The sequence below is a fragment of the Pogona vitticeps genome, chromosome 3 (assembly GCF_051106095.1).
Source record: "Pogona vitticeps strain Pit_001003342236 chromosome 3, PviZW2.1, whole genome shotgun sequence".
Lineage (NCBI taxonomy): Eukaryota > Metazoa > Chordata > Lepidosauria > Squamata > Agamidae > Pogona > Pogona vitticeps.
The window spans coordinates 79526215-79544968 of record NC_135785.1 but is presented as its reverse complement, the minus strand read 5'-3'; the positions used below and the strand labels follow the sequence as shown (position 1 = coordinate 79544968).

General features: G+C 40.7%; 1 protein-coding gene across 4 annotated transcripts in view; it reads right to left on the bottom strand.

The window, feature by feature from the left end:
* Positions 1 to 1028: 1028 nt before the first annotated feature.
* INPP5A (inositol polyphosphate-5-phosphatase A) overlaps positions 1029 to 18754 on the bottom strand; it is a 329370-nt gene continuing 311644 nt past the window's right edge. For 2 of the 4 annotated variants that reach the window (XM_020794993.3, XM_078391265.1), the window contains 4 exons: positions 10281 to 10392; positions 5259 to 5327; positions 3107 to 3194; positions 1029 to 2881 (listed from right to left, as the gene is read on the bottom strand). In XM_020794993.3, coding sequence (XP_020650652.2) covers positions 3114 to 3194; positions 5259 to 5327; positions 10281 to 10392 — 262 coding nt within the window. In that variant the 3' untranslated portion in view covers positions 1029 to 2881; positions 3107 to 3113. The remainder of the gene's footprint in view (positions 2882 to 3106; positions 3195 to 5258; positions 5328 to 10280; positions 10393 to 18754) is intronic. The other 2 variants (XM_078391263.1, XM_078391264.1) reach the window with 1 other exon arrangement.

The window sequence follows — 18754 nt, the reverse complement described above, 5'->3', positions numbered from 1 at the left end:
AGTCAACACGCACGTGTCGACTCGTAAATTTTTTAATAATCCAGATTCTAACAACCCAGCCAGTTTCCCCCTGCAATCGCTTAAAAGCGACCACCACTTCATAGTCAGCCGGCTGTTAAGAGATACACTGTATAAGACACGGATGTATTTTCTCCATTAAGAATATGTAGTAGTCTTAAATACAGTCTTTCGAAATTACTGCAGTTAATCCACTGACGGTCCTTTTTAGATGGAACAATATAAAATGCGATAAACTCTTAAGAGTCCTTGTGGATGGACGTCGTTTGAGTTTACTGGAACCGGCCCGCCTCCCTAAACTAATTCAGATTTTGCTCTCTAGCCCATGGAACTGCAATTTCATACCAACAGTTTGGGAATAAATCCCGTTAAAATCCAACTATTCCACTTTAACCTTTTTGTACATAATCATATATACTTATGTTACAAGTGTACACAGGGCTTCCGAGTAAATATGGGTAAGAAGAGCGCTGCTTATTAAATTAGACTTTAAGCAGCAGCGCCCTTAAAGACTAATTTAAGCCGATCAGGATGGCCACCAGAGAAATTCAATAGGATCCGAAGCAGCCTGACCTCGAGTTTGTTAGGGCAGTTTGTATCAAATTTCGACCGTAAATTATTTCGCCCAGATTCCACTCTAACGCTTCACGGATTTACCGGTTTATGGATTGGACAGGAAAGGCACCTACACTACTTCGGAGTAAACCTGCAAATTTACTTTGGAAAACTCTCTATTCCCCTTGCCTCAAATCGGGACAAAAGGCTCAAATAAAACAGCTCTGAAACCTAGGAAGGAGTGAAGATATTGAGATGCGTCTAAGCATGTGCAGAGTGAAGTACCTCTCCATGCCCCCGTTAGGCATTATGGTAACAAGTAGCTGGGAAGATCAAAGAGGCCGGGACCAATTCATCTCCGTTTAGAAATGCAATTTGACAGTTCTTGCAGCGAAGACCCCGAGAGAAGCAACCCGCTGCTAAGTAAAGCAAACAAGACAGAGAAAGCGAGACCATTTTCACCATGATCAGTTTTATTGCTTGAGAACCAGAATGCTAATTTCCAAGTGAACACGCAATATACTGTATATATATATATATAGGCAAACTTTCTCCCAGGCCCCACGTGGCTCCACTCCGCTTGTCTTTAGACTTCCAGTGCCCGGCTGGGGAGAGAGGGGAGATCTCTGGCATGACATCGGACCGCCGGGTTTTTCCTTTCAATTGCTCGCACCTCCTGCAATGCTTGGGGTTTGATTTATACTCCAAATGCAGCCTCCATCTCCTGGTCCCTGAACTCGGTAGTGTTCTAAATTAAATCAATACTGCCCCTCCGCATGTGTTTCATCAACAGACTTGCTAATCACCTTTTAATGCTCTGTGTGTGGGGGGGGGGGGGAGGAGGTGAGGAAAACAAGAAAGGTGGGATATGGGGAGGACGGAAAGGCTGGAGGACGAGCGCTCCCAATCAGCATTAAGATTTACGAACCCTTCCCTCTCTTCCTCTCAAGGTTAGCTACCGTCAAAAACTGCTAACTGACGCTGGTCTTCTCTTCTTCTTCCCCGTGCTGTTCTCTTTTTAGATTTACTGTATTTATTTATTTCAGCTACGATACTTGGCACCAGAATTTGCTGCTTCGATACGTGACTACATTGGACGAATGGAGAAGTATATTGGCTCAACATATATATACACCTCGGGGCCGCTCGCTCAACAGGGAGCGAGTCTTGTGGCTGAACACCCGCGTCCTAGAACACGCATCCAGACGGCACTTCCGACGCCGGCCCCGATCCCAGGTACGTTTGCTCGGATGCAAGACCCACAGACTAGAATGCCACCTTCACTTGCTCCCAAAGAAAGCGGGTTTATGGCGACAGCAATCCTGCCCGCACTTACTTCGGAGTAAACCCGCAGATCTCTAAGAAACCATCTGGATGTAACGTCCGAATAAACGTCCCTGGCTAGGGCTGCCCCGGATATCGCTTTCCAGAGGACTGGCGTGTTTCAGGAGGGGGTGTCGGTGGGTGGCAGCCTTTTCTACGCGCGATCTCACTTCCATTTTAAAGCCCTCACAGACTCCACCAAAAGAATTTACTGCTAGGTAAGGGTGGAACAGTCTGTGCTAAACTGGGCAAATCTATTTTTGTAGCAGGAAAGACAAACGGTTTATAATTATAAATTATTTCTATATCTGTGTATATATATCTCTATACACACTCACATACAAATATATAAATATATACACGGATAGAAAGCAGCTGCTGTCGTGTGATTCAAAAACCATGGAACATGGCAGTATAGTAAATAACATGGAAAAAACCGAAGTCTATAAAAACGACAAAAAAAAAAACCGAACCCAATCCAAATAACCGTCAGCCCCTCTAATGCTGGCTCTTCCCCCCTCCCCCCTAAACAGAAACCATAAATCTATATAATTTCACATTGGGAAACCTGGAAAAAAAAAGCACAGTGAAAGTCTAAAACACAGAACATCGCGGCAAACTAGACAGTTTGGGTTTCTTTTCTCTGTTTTTGGCAACCAGACTGTGGCATAATATATGCATCTCCATATAAAAATAAAAAGTCCATTATTCGATGTCACAGGATATAACTAGACCGTGAGGTATGAGAGTTTTTACTTTTCCGGACTAAAGCCCAGTCGCTGAAGAAAATAGTGTATGATCAACAGCCGAAAATAATAACAACAGTAACAACGATAAAAACAACATGGCACGCAGGACTCGACGGATGAATAGAGCTGTCATGGTTTAAGCAATGGGATGGGCCTCCAGGCCTTCGTCCTCCTTTTCCCTCGTCGCTACGACGAGCTTTCTCGAAATATCTTCTCGTGTCGGAGGCATCGTTTTCCTGTTGCAGAATTGATTGGCAGCTAGTTTTTTTTCTTTTGTTTTAAAGATTCTTTTTTTAAAAAAAAATATCCCCCCTCCACAAAAATATGGGGTGGGGATAGCAATGGGGAAAGGAAGGATGCATGCATGGGGGGCATGGAAACCAAAGGGAGGTGGGTAGAGGGTTTGGCACCGGGAGGGTGCAAGGAGGGAAGAGAGAAGAAAAATCTAATGTGATATTTACCACCACATCACTGCACGACACAACACTTGTGTACATTGGCAATAGGTTTACCTGCCCCAGCGGCTATTCGAAAGGACAGGAACACGGGCTGCAAGGAGGAAAGAAGAAAATGGGAAATTTTTGGGGGGGGGGGGAAGGAAAGAAAGAGAAAGGAGGAGGAGAAAAGAAAAAGGTTAGAAGGTGGAGCCGCTTCCAGGCACAATCATCATCCTCTCCCCCCTCTCCCCCCGCCCCGAACCCGTTCAAGAAAGGCGGAAAGAAAACAGCGGCGGGGAGAAGTTGCTCGTCGGATCTTTTCCAGAAGGACACAACGGCCCTCGCACTGCCTTCCGCCGCCTGTTTCCCCGCAAGGCAGCCCCAGGGTTCATGGGCAAGGCCCTCCTCGCCAGGAAGGAAAGCAAGGCAACGAGTCCAGGCCCCTTTAGGGGTAAATCCCCACGGACTACCGCTGATTGGTGTTTTATCGAAAAATAAAGCATGCCTGGGGGTGGTGGTGAAGAAGCCAGCGCCGTTGAAGCCGGCGGGGTTTCATTCGGAGGCAACAGGCCTTGGAAGAGGGCGCGGTGGGGGAGGCCGGCAGCCTCGCCCCGGAGTAGGCCGCCTCCATCCCAAGCTCCGCTACCTGTCAGGCGAGGGGAATAATTCCCGCCAAGCGCGCTTTAGGGGTGCGAGTCCTCTCGGACTCGGAGAACTACAGCTTAGTGGGAAGAAGTCCCAACTTTAAATGACAACCCAAAGGCACACTTTCCCGTCTCGTCGTTTTCAAATGAAAAGTTTAGTGTTTTCTTTTGACATTCGTATTCAAATAAATATCGTTTCTGAAAACGTACACAACGTGGCCTTCCGCCCCCAATGAAGCCTGAAGGACAGGAAGAACAAAAAATTACACATGAAAAGACCCTTTCCTTATTTTTTTCTTCAATAGTGTCTCTTGAAAGTTAATTTGATCCCAGTTGTGTGCTTCTGAACAATACTCATATTCCAGACGGTTCATTTCCCTGGAAACCATTGGGCATCTTTTGAGGGAGAAACATGAAGAGCTTGGATGGTATATTCTGCTAGCTTTAGGGGGCATTGCAGGTAGTACTATTATAATTGCTTTCAGGATCACATATGCAAAGTTTTCTAGACCAAGCCACTCCTCAGGCAAGCAGAACTGAACTTCAAATATACTCCTCTTCATCTTGCTCTTCCTTTTGTCTCCCACCCTAATCTTTTCTGGGCCCAGACACACTTCTAAGAAGTGTGCTTGGACACATGGAATCCTATGAAAAATAAAAACTAGTTAGTTTAAAAGGTGCTACAAGACTTTTGTTAGTTCAAAATTAAGGTGCGCATGTTTGCATTTTTGGGTTGCAGCTCCCCAAACACCTGAGCAAAGCCATTGCTACTCGGGAATTCTGAAAGCTGTCATTAAAAGAATCATCAATCTGCACACCTCTAGTTATTTAGCGCTTGTTCCAATATTTTCTAGCACTAATCCATGCCGTGCTGTCTCAAAGGGAAGTCTTATTTTCCTGCATGGGAGTTACTTCATAAGATTGAAGACAACATTGGACCTCCAGATACTTCTGGACTGCAACTCCCCTCAGATCTAGCTAGTGATGACTGCTTATTATTTTTTAAATCCTTACTGAAGTGGTGAAAGGTTATGGGAGTAGCAGTCCAAAAACATAATGAGGGATACATTTAAACACTCTTGCAGCAGTGACAGGTTGTGACAAACAGGGAGGGGGCAACCTGAAATAGTGGGGTGGGGTGGTCCTCCTGTTCAGATCATGAGCCCAAGACTCTGGTGTCCTTCGATAATAAATCCTACACATATTTCAGAATGCGTCCAGATAGAAGGCACCTAGCCCTCCTTTGTAACACATTTTCTGCTGTTAGATGGAGGAAATTATGGAAGAGATACAAATAGAAAACAAGAATGTTGAGATTCCCCAAAAAATGCATTGAATGAACCAGGGAGAACATATAACAGAAGTATGAGCTGGACATGCTCTTAGCTTCATCTGTACTGCATGATACAAGCCATAGGCCCAAATCAGTCTGGCTATATAACAGAAGTGCTGTGCTTTCAGATACCAAGCTCCTCCCTAGGTTTCACACAACACATAGACATGGCACTTGTTAAAACTGAATTTAGGTTTACCTTGTGGTCCCCCATGCAGACATTTGGTCCAATATGGTCATACACCACTTGTTTTTCATCGTTTTCTGACTGGGGAAAACAAAAACAAGCTAGAGTTAGCTCTGTCATTCTTTGGAAAATGTTTGTACCAAGATCAAAGGCACAGGAACAAAGGTGGCAGGACAGCAGAGAGGAGTGAGGCAACCACTAACATACTAAGTTATGGAAATAAGGACTGTTGAGATGTAGAAGTCTCAATGGCACTGCATCTGGACACTGTTACTTGGCTTAAATATCATGACATAGGAGGGGGAAGCCAGTACTTGAAAAATCTTGCCCTTGGTATTGACTCATAGTGCAGACTGATCTAGGAACTTAACATTCTTTCTCTATTAAGGCAACACAATCTTACACCCACTCATCTGGAAGTAAACTCCCAAAGAACTAGGACTAAATTCTGAGTAGAAATGTATCTGATATCACTGTTCATATATACAAATGTTTGTAGAAAGAAGAAATGGCTGCCTGGAAAAATTGGAATGCATTGTTTCCAAGGCAACCCTCACAGTTCCAAAGTCTTCAGTGGCAAAATTGTTCGCTAATTTATATGAGGTTGCAAATATTTCAAAGCCCTGGTATTTCACTATAATATAGGGCACTATCCAGTAGGGTACTGAAATGCAAAAGAAGAGCGAATTCCTACATCTTTAAAATTTTATACAGGATGTTATGCACCTGCTAAATTTTCCTCTTCTAGAGAAACATGAAAGGTGCAGTAGCCCTGATACCTTTCATAGCTGGCCATTCTACAATCTTGCCAAAGCCAAGCATATTTAAAGTGAAGAAGCTGAACATAGGCTTAAAATGGCCAGGCCTAAAAGAATTTAATGGTGGCTGAATTATATCCATAGTTCAAAGCATTTGCATCACTAAAACTTCAGTCATTAATACATGCTCCATGCAGGTATGTCAATTGATTGAGGCTGCCAATCTTGCTTGGTTTTGACTGGCCAGCTAATTATTCAATTAAACATACATAGTATTGTATAGGTGACTCTGCTCCCTTATTAATTGAAGCAAATTTCTCTTTAGCCAGCCAGCCAGCCAGCCAACCAACCAACCCACCAACCAAGTTTGCTAATCTTATGGACTGTACTTGAGATTTAACCATATATCCAAGACTCTTAAAGCCAATGAATGTTTTACTTGTGAATTCTGTATTTCATTTTATTCTATATGTCTGAAGAAGTAGACTTGATCTGTGAAAGCTCACATTAAAATAGTCTTTAGGGTGCCACATGGTTTTTGTCTTTTTTGTTTTGTTTCCTTTTTTCCCTTTGGATTTTGCCTATTCATTGTTGAAATAAGTAAGACTTATTCTGAGAAGACATGGACAGGACTGCACTTTTAACACCTTATTCATGAAATTCAGTGCAACTTATTTCTAGGTTTATTTCAGCTGGGGCTATTCCTACACAATGCTTAAACTGACAGATGTACTTAGGGCATTTTCAGCACTATCCTGCAGTCTACACTGAAAACACTTGCCAATCTTCACGGTTTTTCCAACTCCTTTTAAAAAATCCACTATTAAATGCTGTAATCGATTAAGCACACTGATACAGTGATTAATGCTTTCAGCTCTAATCCTATTACCAGGCTTGGTATAAACCCTATTTAGATCTAATTAAAGCCGGCGGTTGCGCAAAAGGATGGAAAACCTGAGCAAACAAACAAAATTGGAAATATGTTAGGTATGTTGTTCTTTGTGGAAATACATGTTCCTTTTCCTTCTATGAAACATTTCACTTTTAAACGTGTTTATGTGGAAGTCTGTTTTCAGTGAAGCTTACCTTAGCACTGCAGCTAAAGTGGAAGGCAGACACATTAAAAATCAAGAGGAATTTTGGTAAGGACTGAAGTATGATTTTTGCCATGCGCATTGACTGAAATGTTAATTTTTACACCCATCTGCCCACTCCATTGACTGAAGGATATTTTTTCCATCAAACCCTGTGAATTATTTCCGCTCTATTCTGTGCTGCCACTTTATCCCCTTTATCTTCCCCTCTTCAAACAAATAATGAAATCGACACAGCTTTCGCTATTGCATCGACCACTGCTGACCGTCTGCTTTGTTTATCTAGCATAATGACCCTGCTAAAGCAATCACTTAAGAGAAAGCGGGAGAGACTGACTTGCAATTTCTCAGCCTGGTTAAACTGCAAGATAATTAAATCTGGAACCCACACCCTTCTCCCCAGATCTTTCCTACATACGTACAAGCACATAACCACAGCTGCGCTTGCAAATAGTTTCCTATCCTAATTTATTTCAGATGAAAAACAGTCAAGCTTCCCCTCATCTATAATCAAGTCAAGTCTGACTGGGTAAGAACTTTATATATAAACAGCTACATTTGGGACTATAAACTAAAAACTGAATGATCTTTAATGCAACAAGGAAGCTTAAGGTCATATTTGCTTCCTAGCATACCTGTCTAGGAATCTGTATCTATACATAGACACACACACACACATACAGATAGACACACACATATGAAAAACCCTAACCTTCTACACTGTATGCATGAACACTTTCCAATATTTCAAGCTCATAATGCCACCGCCATCGGAAGTGGAGATACATTCATCAAAAACGACTTGATAATTTACAAAGGCAGCATCAAATTGTGGATTTTCAAGTGCATAATCTTTAGACAGATAAACAAATTACAGCAGCGCATGAACAGAAACATGCTCCACTCAGCTGAGCATTCATTACGCCATGCGCTCAGGCAGTTCTGTGACTCCTGAGCAGCGGGCAACCTTTGGTGTGTTAGGGCTCAGCAAGCATAAAATAACATGCTGGGGAGGTAACCGACCGTGGCATGATAAATGAGGTTGTGTTAGAGCTGTTTACAGCCCCATGTCTGTACAATCTGTAAGGCCCACCATGTGGAGCCTAGCATCTTGGGTTGTCTGCTAATTTGGGCATAGGTAAAAAAAAAATCAGCAACCTTGCCCGATACAAACAAAGCAGCCCAAACTGGTACAGCTAACATCGATTGCTTGAAATATTATTTCTACTACTTTTACATAGTCCTAAAAAAATCCAAAGACATGCCTTTCACTTTGTTTGCCTCCACTAGTCTACCTGGGAAACAGGTTACTTTTACTCCCATTTTACAGATGGTACACTGAGGCCAAGAGACAAGGATCTGCTTCCTTGCATGTTGTGATAGGGCTCCTGAGCTTTTAACAACTGCCCATCTGCCTTCTAGATATTTAGCAGGCCAGATATTTACGGTAATAAGTAAATCTTCTACCGAAAGGAATAATGGGATTAGGGGAATACTTTACAATAAATTTCTGCGTGGCCTCAATTCTTAAAGGCAACTGAGAGAAAAATATGTCCACCTTATTTATGACACATGACATAATTAATTTCCAGCAGAAGAAAACCTAAGGTTTCACAGATCTAAGTTGCTCTGTATTGGACAGAACCAGTACAGAGTAGCCAAACACAGGAATGCTATAATTCCTCCGTTACATGAAAATGCCTTATCAATGTTCCTCATTAGGGCACTTCCAGGCCTCTCAAGCAATTTAACATATGTGCACAGTGCTGGCATATTCAGCAGATAAGGAGGAAGTTACTCTAAATATGGTTCTTTACATTTCAGACCATATTGTTTTCTCTACAGAGTACCTTTTAATTTGAATTTAAAATGTTGATTTATCTGGTAAGTAATGATTATTTCAACTAGACAGACTGGTAAATTGAGGATGGGAGAAAGCAACATTCAAAGACACACAGCAAGTGCATGCATGGCACAAGTAGGATTCAGCCATCTGTTCAACTCTATCCCACAGCACTTGAAATCATTTAAATCAACTCTCCTATTGCATTCAGGCCTGGTTGAATGTGTCCAGTGCATGGTTTCGTCTGGCATTGTACAGAAATTACAGGGGGTATTGTTACAGTATCACATAATAAATATTACAGGTGTGGAAAGAATGTCCTCAATTTTATTTTGGTTGTAACTACTGTGACTCACACTACATAACATATATTAATCTTATGCTATGATTAGTGATAGGAGTGTGGTTCAAAAGGAAGTCTGATTCATATGCCATCACTGATTACAAAGGGCTGATCCAGTAATATATGAAGAGTACAGACTATTGCATGAGCAGGCTAAAAATAATATTACTTTCTGTGCTGACACTGCCCAGCCTTTGCATGTCCTCAGCCCTACTCCATTCATATGCTACCAGGTAGCAAAGTATTACTTCCTACATCATGACAATGTTGCTGGCCTTCATCATAATGCCGGTGACCTTGACATCAAAGTGGAGGCTGATGTAGCTTTCTTGCCCTTCACCAGGGGCTGGGAAAAGTGCTAGCACAGATGTGCCAAATCTACAAAATGGTCACAGAGCATGAGTGTCTGTCCTAAGTGTCTGTTGCTGAAGGGGAGCAGTGGCACAGGACATCTTTCAGGTCACCCCCCTCCTTTTAGTACTTGATTTTGGATCTCTCCGAATTAGACATTTAAAATATTTCCCAATACCACAGCAGCAAGAGTCCTTTCAGGGTTGGGGATGGGAATTTGCTGTTTTGGGCAACCTGCTACTTAAGGCAAACCCTCCTGTCACCATTCTAGATTGGTGGAGTTTCCAAATTTGAAGCTCTTTAGGCACCAAGAAGGCTTAGCAAGCATATTACCACTTTCCTGCTACAGCCAGAATAACTAACTATGCTCTATTGCCTGGTCTTGACTGTCTTCTGCCTCTAACCAATTAGCAAAGTTATTTTTCCCACCTCTGGCTTGCCTCTCTTATCTTCCCGTTTGTTTGCTCCGCTTCCACTGTCTGCTCTCCCTCTTCTTCTCTGACCTCCGAACATAGCAGACATGTAATTTTAAGTTAAAAACCTGTTTTTAAAAATGAAATCATATGCAAGCAGGTTCTAGCTATCCCAAGCAGATTCCTGGCAATTCTGATTAGTTATGACCTGTACTGTGAAGGCAGTTCTTACCTTTAGAATCAGCTCTTTGGCAGAATGTGACATAAGGATCCTGTCGCACCAAGCTGGACATCTAGTGTTCATGTACTGCATTCCCTGGCTACAATCTTCACTATATGGATAGCTAGAGAAAGACAGAAAATTCAGATGCAACATTTGTTAGCAGCTGGAATAGTTACAAGTTATTGCAAGGCAAATCAATCAGTCAACAATTACGTTATTACAAAACAAAAACACATGCAAGTGTTTTAATTCTTACCTATCATAAGTTTAAGTTGCTCTTGCAGATTTATTGAGGTTTCTCAAGATTATATTTTATATTCTTATGTAAGATGGAGTCAAAACCCAGCATTTCTTAGGGTAAGGATCTGACTGAATGGTAGGCCTCCTTCGTATTGAGAAGCACACCACGTATCACATACAAATAACACACGAGGGAGAAAGGGACTGTCATATATTTAAAAGAGGCTGCGATCAAGGTGAAGCAATTGGGAACTTCTTGCAGCACTAGATACTTCAATACTACAAAAGTGCATATACAAAGACAGCTTAGAAAAGTTACTTCCTCCCCTCCCCTGACTACACCCCCCACAACTTCCCAGCCATCATGCTCTGTGATGTGTGGGGGGGGGGAGATTAGGAAAACGAGATGAGAGCTGTGCATCCATGTATTAATTCTGTTTAAACCTCTGCCTACTTACTTCCAGGGTATACAATCAATTCCATACTGGCCAAAATCCTCTTGCATAATTTACACTAGTTAGCGGAAGTGATGTCATCCGCAATAAATAAAATAATTCCTTGCCTCTGTTCCCTATTGCTTAAACATACTCTCATTGTGCTTGAAGGAAGTGTCTGTGTGTCACCTAGAACAGAACGAGGACTTTTTAATTATTGGTAACCTAATTCATTTAAAAATCCAAGACAGTTCCCCAATCCTTTTGCGAATCTTGCATAAGTTTCTCTGATTCTGTATACAGTATCTAGTCTTTGTTGCGGATTCATGCCAGATCTCTAGTGCACCCTGAGTTTTTCCATATCAATGTAGGTAACAACAATTCTTAGGCCTGTTATCCATGAAGTGCATCTAGCAAGATTCACTGCATAAAAAATAAAATTTTACATTGCCCAAACTGTCTGTCTTTTCCCCCTGGTTTTAGAACAGAAATAATATCTTAGTATTTATTCCCAATTTCTGATTTTGTTCATGGGAGGCTGAATTAAATCCCACTAAATTAAAGCCCCCATTCCTGCCTCTGATTCATAGAAGATATTCTTCTACAAAGAATCACAAACAGAAGTATGTGTATCTATGCAGTCACAGACCTGAAAATAGCGAAGAAGACCAATATTCTTACTCTGGCAGCGACATCGGCCCCAGAAGTGCCTTGTTGCAGGATCCCATGTTAAATTTGTCTTCTGTGTTAGGTATGCTACCAGTTCCTTACAAGTGGGAGTGGGACCACTTACGGTAACTTCAGAGAAGTACAGTAGTGACTTTGCAACAAGAACAAGCAGAAATGCATGCCCAGTCCATCCCACAGTAGCCCTTTGACACCCTCCAAATGCTACACAGATCCTAATAAACTGAGTTAACTATATAGTGCATGAGTGTGTGTAGGGGGTTGGACACTTGAAAACCGGGGGCACCTTTCATGAGCACAGCCCATCCACTCACAGAAGTGTGATTCTAAATCCATCACTCCCTTCCCCAAAGAGTTTGGCATTTGAGAACATGGAAAGCAACCCCAAACAATTTATGGGGTGGGGGGTGTCACATGTGATATACCAGCCACTATTGTGAATGTTTGGAAGCAGGTCAGGCTAATGCTAATGGGTTCCAGCTATTAGAATTATAAAAATATTTATAAGGACAAGTTTAATATAACTCCAATGGTATTTATAAGAACAAATGGAGGCGGCAACATGGTAGACCTCAGGCAACTAGTCTACCTTTTTTGGGTGTGGGTGTGTAAATTTCCATTTATTTACAAAGAGGAAAAAAAAGCAGTTCTCACTCTGTCTTGGGATGGGTTGTCCTGAAAAAGGAAATTTAGACCGGCTCCATTCATTCATAGCAAGTGAGAGTAAGCAGATTGATGGAGTTTGCAAAACAATCCAGAAAGAATGTGGAACAATACAAGGAAGAAAGAAGTACCTAGGGTCCCATCTGAAGACTCTCACACTATTAAACATGTAGTGACCTGGATTCTGAACTGCTTTCAACTGATATGGTTTCACTTGTATACCTCAATTGTTTATTTGTATTTTAGAAAGTGCTTTATGGCTGTAATTATCTTGGCAGCCTACCTTGGGAGAGCTTTGCTCTGAAAGGCAGGGTATAAATGCTTTAAATAAATTTTAAACATGTGGCCTAGGGTTTATGTACTGTTATTTTATTATGTATTAGTAAGTGTTTATTGGCAAATCTGTATGAAAAGAAAGGACCCTGGAGGGATGCATTTTGAAAAACAAAACACAGCTCTGTTTATAATAGATGTATGAATAAAAAGGGTTGAAATCTTTTCCTATTGCTGAATTCAGAAATAAATTATTGAGGCTTTCAAGATGAAGGTTTTAAAATAAGATTTGTCGGATTGAAACAGAAAGTGCTTTCATGCTTGAAGAGAAACTTATTTACCACCCTACTTGGTGTGATATTATAAAACTGAAATGCATAGCTCTCTACCAAATGGGTTTACAAGCTACATTGCCATTAAAAAGATTAGCCATGGCAAACAGCCAACTAAAGTGTACTGAATGTATTGGAACAAACCAGTGAACTCAGTACCTTTTCCACCTCATCAAACCTAACAAGACTCATTTTCAAAATATATTATGAGAATTCAATTTGCTGCTTCACTGCCATACAGAAGTATAGCTTATTCCTGGGTGTCTGTGGGAGGCTTTGATGATGTAATATTCTTGCTAGCAGAAGCTCTTTGTCTGCAATTTAAGGGTTGACTTTTAGTGGGCAACCTATTAATGTAGCTCTTCTTTTAAGTTGTGCATGAACCTGACATAACAAAGATGACTCATTTATTAGAGAAATTGCAGGAATCAATCATATTCGATCTGATTCACTCTTTTCACAGGATTAACTCTCTTGTGTTATACACCACACTGGGTACATATGGCTAATGTAAGTCCTGAAGTAGCCTAAATATTATACATATATCTTTCAAACAGATATTAAGAAGCAGCAGTGTAGTTACATGGGTCAGAGTTCAGCGTTCAGCAGTCCAGGAATAACCAGGGCAGAACACTTGATGAAGGTAGGAATGCTGTTTGGCGTAGCATTCCCCCCCTTCTAATCTTTAAAAACACAGATCCTAATAAACTGAGTTAACTATATAGTGCATGAGTGTGTGTAGGGGTTGGACTCTTGAAAACTGGGGGCACCTTTCATGAGCACAGCCCATTCACTGTGCTTATAGTCAGGGACTGGTGGCCAGGCAGGTACATGGTTACAGATTCTCATTTTATTATTATTTTCTTTCTTAATATTTATTGGGCAAAATCCAACTGTTAGTCCCAAACAGAAATGCTTAGTCCTAAGAGAAAGGTGGCCCACATGTACCATCAGCAAATAAGTCCCACTGAATAAATGGTTGATTGCGTAGATGCCCCTAGGTCCTCCATTGAAGAGGGGCCTCAAAAGGTCCCACAGGTCTTGACGTGAAGGCCAGAGCCTGAGATGCTTTCAAACCATTTTATTAACCAAACCAACACTGCTACATGACACTGCTTCAACTGCCTGCACACTTCCTGGTCTCCTCTGACCCAAGCCTAAATACAGTTACATTCTAAAATACCTCAACATTTAAAGTGGTGGTAATCTATAACATGATTGGCTGTTGGTTTGGGATTTAATGGGCTCTGTGGATGACATGGTTTGAAAGGCCTGCTGGAATAGGCAAGTTTTTAGGTGTGTCTTGAAAATTTCCCATGAAGGAGCCAAGCAAGTACAGTGGGGTCTTGACTTGAGAACTTAATCCGTACTGGAAGGTAGTTCTCAAGTCAAAAAGTCTGTAAGTCAAGTCTTCGTTGACCTACAGTGCACTGAAAACCGATTAATCCCATAACAGGCCGTTTTTGTTCCATTTTGGGTTTTTTCTGGTCTGTAAGTCAAATCTCAGTCTTCAAGTCAAACCTAAATTTTGTGGCCAGAGAAGTCTGTAACTCAAAAAGTCTGTAAGTCAAGCCATCTGTAAGTCAAGGGTCCACTGTAGTTTATTCCAAAGCCATGGAGTGACTCTCTCTGGGCCTCTCTTGGGGTCAGTTAAAATCATGGGGCATCTAAGCCTAAGGAAGAGCTCTGGAAGATTTGAAAGCTTGCCATGTTACATGTAGCAGTCTCTATCTCTTCAAGGGACTGATTTGTAAGATGGCGTTTTCAGATTCAGTGGAGAAGAAAAGTGTCAAAAAAGCCCGGAATAGTACCATTTCTTTTACTTATTGCCATCCTGCAAGGGACAGAGCATTAGTGTAATCCTCACTAGCTGGGTAGGTATAACTTGTTGCATTCCATGTTACTAACATGTTACTGTTTCCCTTCATTCTCCTCTCTATGTTTTCCTTTCATATTGGAAAACACTACCTCAAAACTCAGTAGGGGTGTATCCAGGTGTCATCTTTCCTCTTGGCTTCTCTTTTCACTTCTGCTCTAAATTTCCTTCCTCTTTGGATCTTAAGTCCCAACTTGCTTTTCTCCCTTTTGTTAAAATACAAATCTAAGCTGCAGAGCTCCTGTGACAGGCCACAAATGCAACCCCTAAATTTACTAGTTACGGCATTCAGATCTAGTGTCGCATATTAGATTTTTAACACTGGAGTGTTTCAGAGTTATAATACCGTAGCACTGGATGTTATAGCTCTGTGACACTCAAATGTTTTTAGACTTGTAACATTAGATCTATTCGATTAAATCCATTATTATAGCTCCGAGGTGCTTTAACGTTGTAGATCTAATAACAATGACACATTGTGCAGCTATAATATACACCATTCTAGTACTGGCAGCTTACTAAAATGGTGCTCTCTCAGATTACATCCTGGGCTTTTAAGACTTGACAGACAAACTGCACACTTTACGAACAGTTGTTCTCTTTGAGGATCCTCCAAATAATCCATTCTGCAATAATCCCAACTTCATCTAGGCCAGCCATGATTTTTGTTTGATATCCCAGATAAATGTCTGCCTTCCCAAATATCCTAATTTTCAATGGTGTCTTTAAAGCCTTAAAAACTGAAACAATATGTGATGCCCCACAGATGGTGAGATGTACTCTTGCTTTGTAATAGAGTATATACTTTTCATGCATACAGTTTCAGTTTTAGTCCCTGGTATCTTTAATTAAAAGAACTGGACAGCAGATGGTCTGAGGCTCTTGAGATTTTCTGCTGGCTGGCCTGGCTCCATGTACAAATAACCTAATTGTACGACTGCCCCAGTAAGAGCCAACAAATTGTGTCCTTGTCAGCACAAAGAGACAACGTGGTGTCTTTTGATACTATTGACCACAGCATCATTCTAGGCTGCTTGTCTAAGATGGAACTTGGAGGCACCATTTTGCAGTGTTTTTGGTCCTCCCTGGAGGGATAATTCAGAAGGTGGTACTTGGGAGAAATTCTTGTTTAATACTTTGGCAAGAAAATGACTTCCCATTCAGGCATGCCTATACTGAATCCTAAGAACAAGGATTCTAATAAATGTTCCCTACTTTAAAATGTATGTATAATTATTTTCATTGATAAGTACTTGCAACTTATTTGTGCTTTAATATTAAAACTGGTTTAATATGTGCGTGTATACTAGCTGATTGAAATTTTATTTCCACTTGTTTTTCAATTATATTGTAAGCCACTTTGAGTACCAAGTGTGGGACAAAGGGAAGAAACAAATCAAACAAACAAACAAACAAACAAACAAACAAAGAAAGAAAAGAAAATAGGATGGAGAAAACACAGAACAAAGATTTTACTTACTTATTATATTACATTTTAACCTCAGCTTTTCACTAAAAATGGTGTTCGATGCAGCTAATAAATATATTAAAAAACAAATTTAAAAACAAATTAAACAGCAAAACCATTAAAATCAACATAATAATAAACAAAAATCAAAACTGCTTAATGTGTCTTTAAAAACTTCCTAAAAGCAGTGAGAATGTGAACTGATCACAACTCTGAGGCAGTGTCTTTCACAGTCTGGGAACAACAGAAGAAAAGGCTCTCTTTCTTCTATTAGTCAGGTGGGTTTCCTCAGATGATGGTATGCTCAAGAGGGATCATACTAGATATTCTAGCATCCAGAAAAGTTCATAGGGACAGGTGATCTTTAAAACAGCCTTTGAGAGATGATTATTGCTGTAAACCCTAACTGTGAACTTGCTGCTTTCAATGGTTTTGTATTAATCTCCCCCTTCCATCCACATCCTTCCAAAGATCCTCCTACAACTGCATACATAGATGGTTTTTTTCCACATAAATCAAACAAAGAATGGTACAGATGAAGGCAATAAAAATGTGGAAGACCTCCAGCTGATTTATATCAAATACCAGACCTGGATCTGTAAAGGAAGGTTCACCACCCAAAGGAAAAAAAAAAATCACTATCAAAATGACTTTACTTGTTTCATTTCTAGCCAAAAGATGCATTGTCTAATTTGGGCAACTTTCACTGGGAGATTAGGTATTTAAAGGACGATGCAATGTAAAGGTTAAGATGCTGCTTCAAATTCTGGAAACTCATTCCATCAAAGATACTTTTGTTAAGTGGGGCCATTTTTCCAGTTTTTTTGATTGCTTGCCTTCTCAGAGTTGTACTTTAGCCAGTAGGGAGTTCATTCCATTTTTTTGAAATACTGCCAATAAATATTGTTTTAATGATGATGATGTGTTACAGCCAGAAAAACCTGAGGATCTTTCTAAAACATCTTCTACAAAATTGTGAATGTATCTTTTCCCAGTCTTTTGACATCATAACCATATGCCAACTGTTAACATGAAAGGTGCATTGGCAATAAAATGCAATGCAATCTCCCATAAAAGATGTTCGTCATAAGGAGAGGAGCTCTTGGAAGAATATCTATTCTCCCAAGTAAGGTCAGATGGCTTGGCTTTAATGCAAAGGTTGATTCACACAGAAATCAGTTTGAAGGTTCACATTGCTGTAAAACCTGAACTGCAAACTTTCCACTTTCATTTGTTTTGGATTAGGATTTTGAAGTTAACACAAATATAGCAACGGATGATTCGAGTCTGTTGGAAACAATGCATTCTGGAAAGTGATTGTATATATCAGGGGTCTCCAGACTTTTGACCATGAAGGCCACACTAGATATTTTCAACATGTTTGAGGGCCAAAGAAACAGGAATGTGCACGCATACCTGCACACACTTCCACCCGCCCCCCGCGGGAACCCAAGGTTGAGAACCACTGCTCGAGAAGATTGCACCTTGAGTAATGAATACAGAAATATACCCATAATTTGATTTTAGTGTACTCTTGTGTAGATGGAATCTTGTTGAAATGTCTGCAACATTGCACACATGTCATGTACTCAAGCATTTTTTCAGGGTTCAAACTATAAATAAATTAACTGTATTCAAAGTGTCCAAAGTCTGATTTCGTTCTCTCTGTATTGTCAAAATCACCTGACAATCTTAAAATATCATAACATTTGAATGTATCTGTCCTGGTCCAATAAGGTGATTTTCATTCTCTTCACTTCTGGAAAATCCTTAATGATTGTCCTCTTTGTGAAAGTCAAAACATCCTACAATTTGGATTATGGCTGAGGCTGAAGCTCGGCTCTATTTAAACTAATGGAGGGGTTGTTACTGAATTTAGAAGAAGGTGAATTTCCTTTGTTATAAACAATCCCACACCTGGTTTCACGAAGAACAATTATTTTTCACCAGAACATAAGCAGTCATGATTGAACAGTTTGTATCAGTCATAACCTATTTCTATTTTGAGAAAAGCAGTGTGCTTTTAGGATTTCTAGGCAGAATTACCACCAGTTTGTTAACTAAATCATTTATTCCACCATGACAGCTACAAACTTATTTTAGAAGAGGGAAGGCTGCCAAGACTCTTAATGGGACTTGTAATACTGCTTATCTTCTAATCATAGAATAACAGAATAATGAAGTTGGAAGGGGCCTATAAAGGCTTTACCCCTTCATGGATTGCTGCCTTGTCGTGGCGAAGGGGCTTGAGTAATTCAGAGAAGCTATGGGCTATGCCGTGCAGGGACATCCAATATGGACAGGTCATAGTGGAGAGTTCTGACTAAATGCGATCCACCTGGAGCAGGAACTGGCAAGCCACTCCAGTATCTTTACCAAGAAAACTCCATGGACAGAAACAAAAGGCTAAAAGATATGACACTGGAAGATGAGCCCCTCAGGTCGGAAGGTGTCCAATATGCTACAGTGGTACCTTGACTTACGAACTTAATCCATATTGGAATGACGTT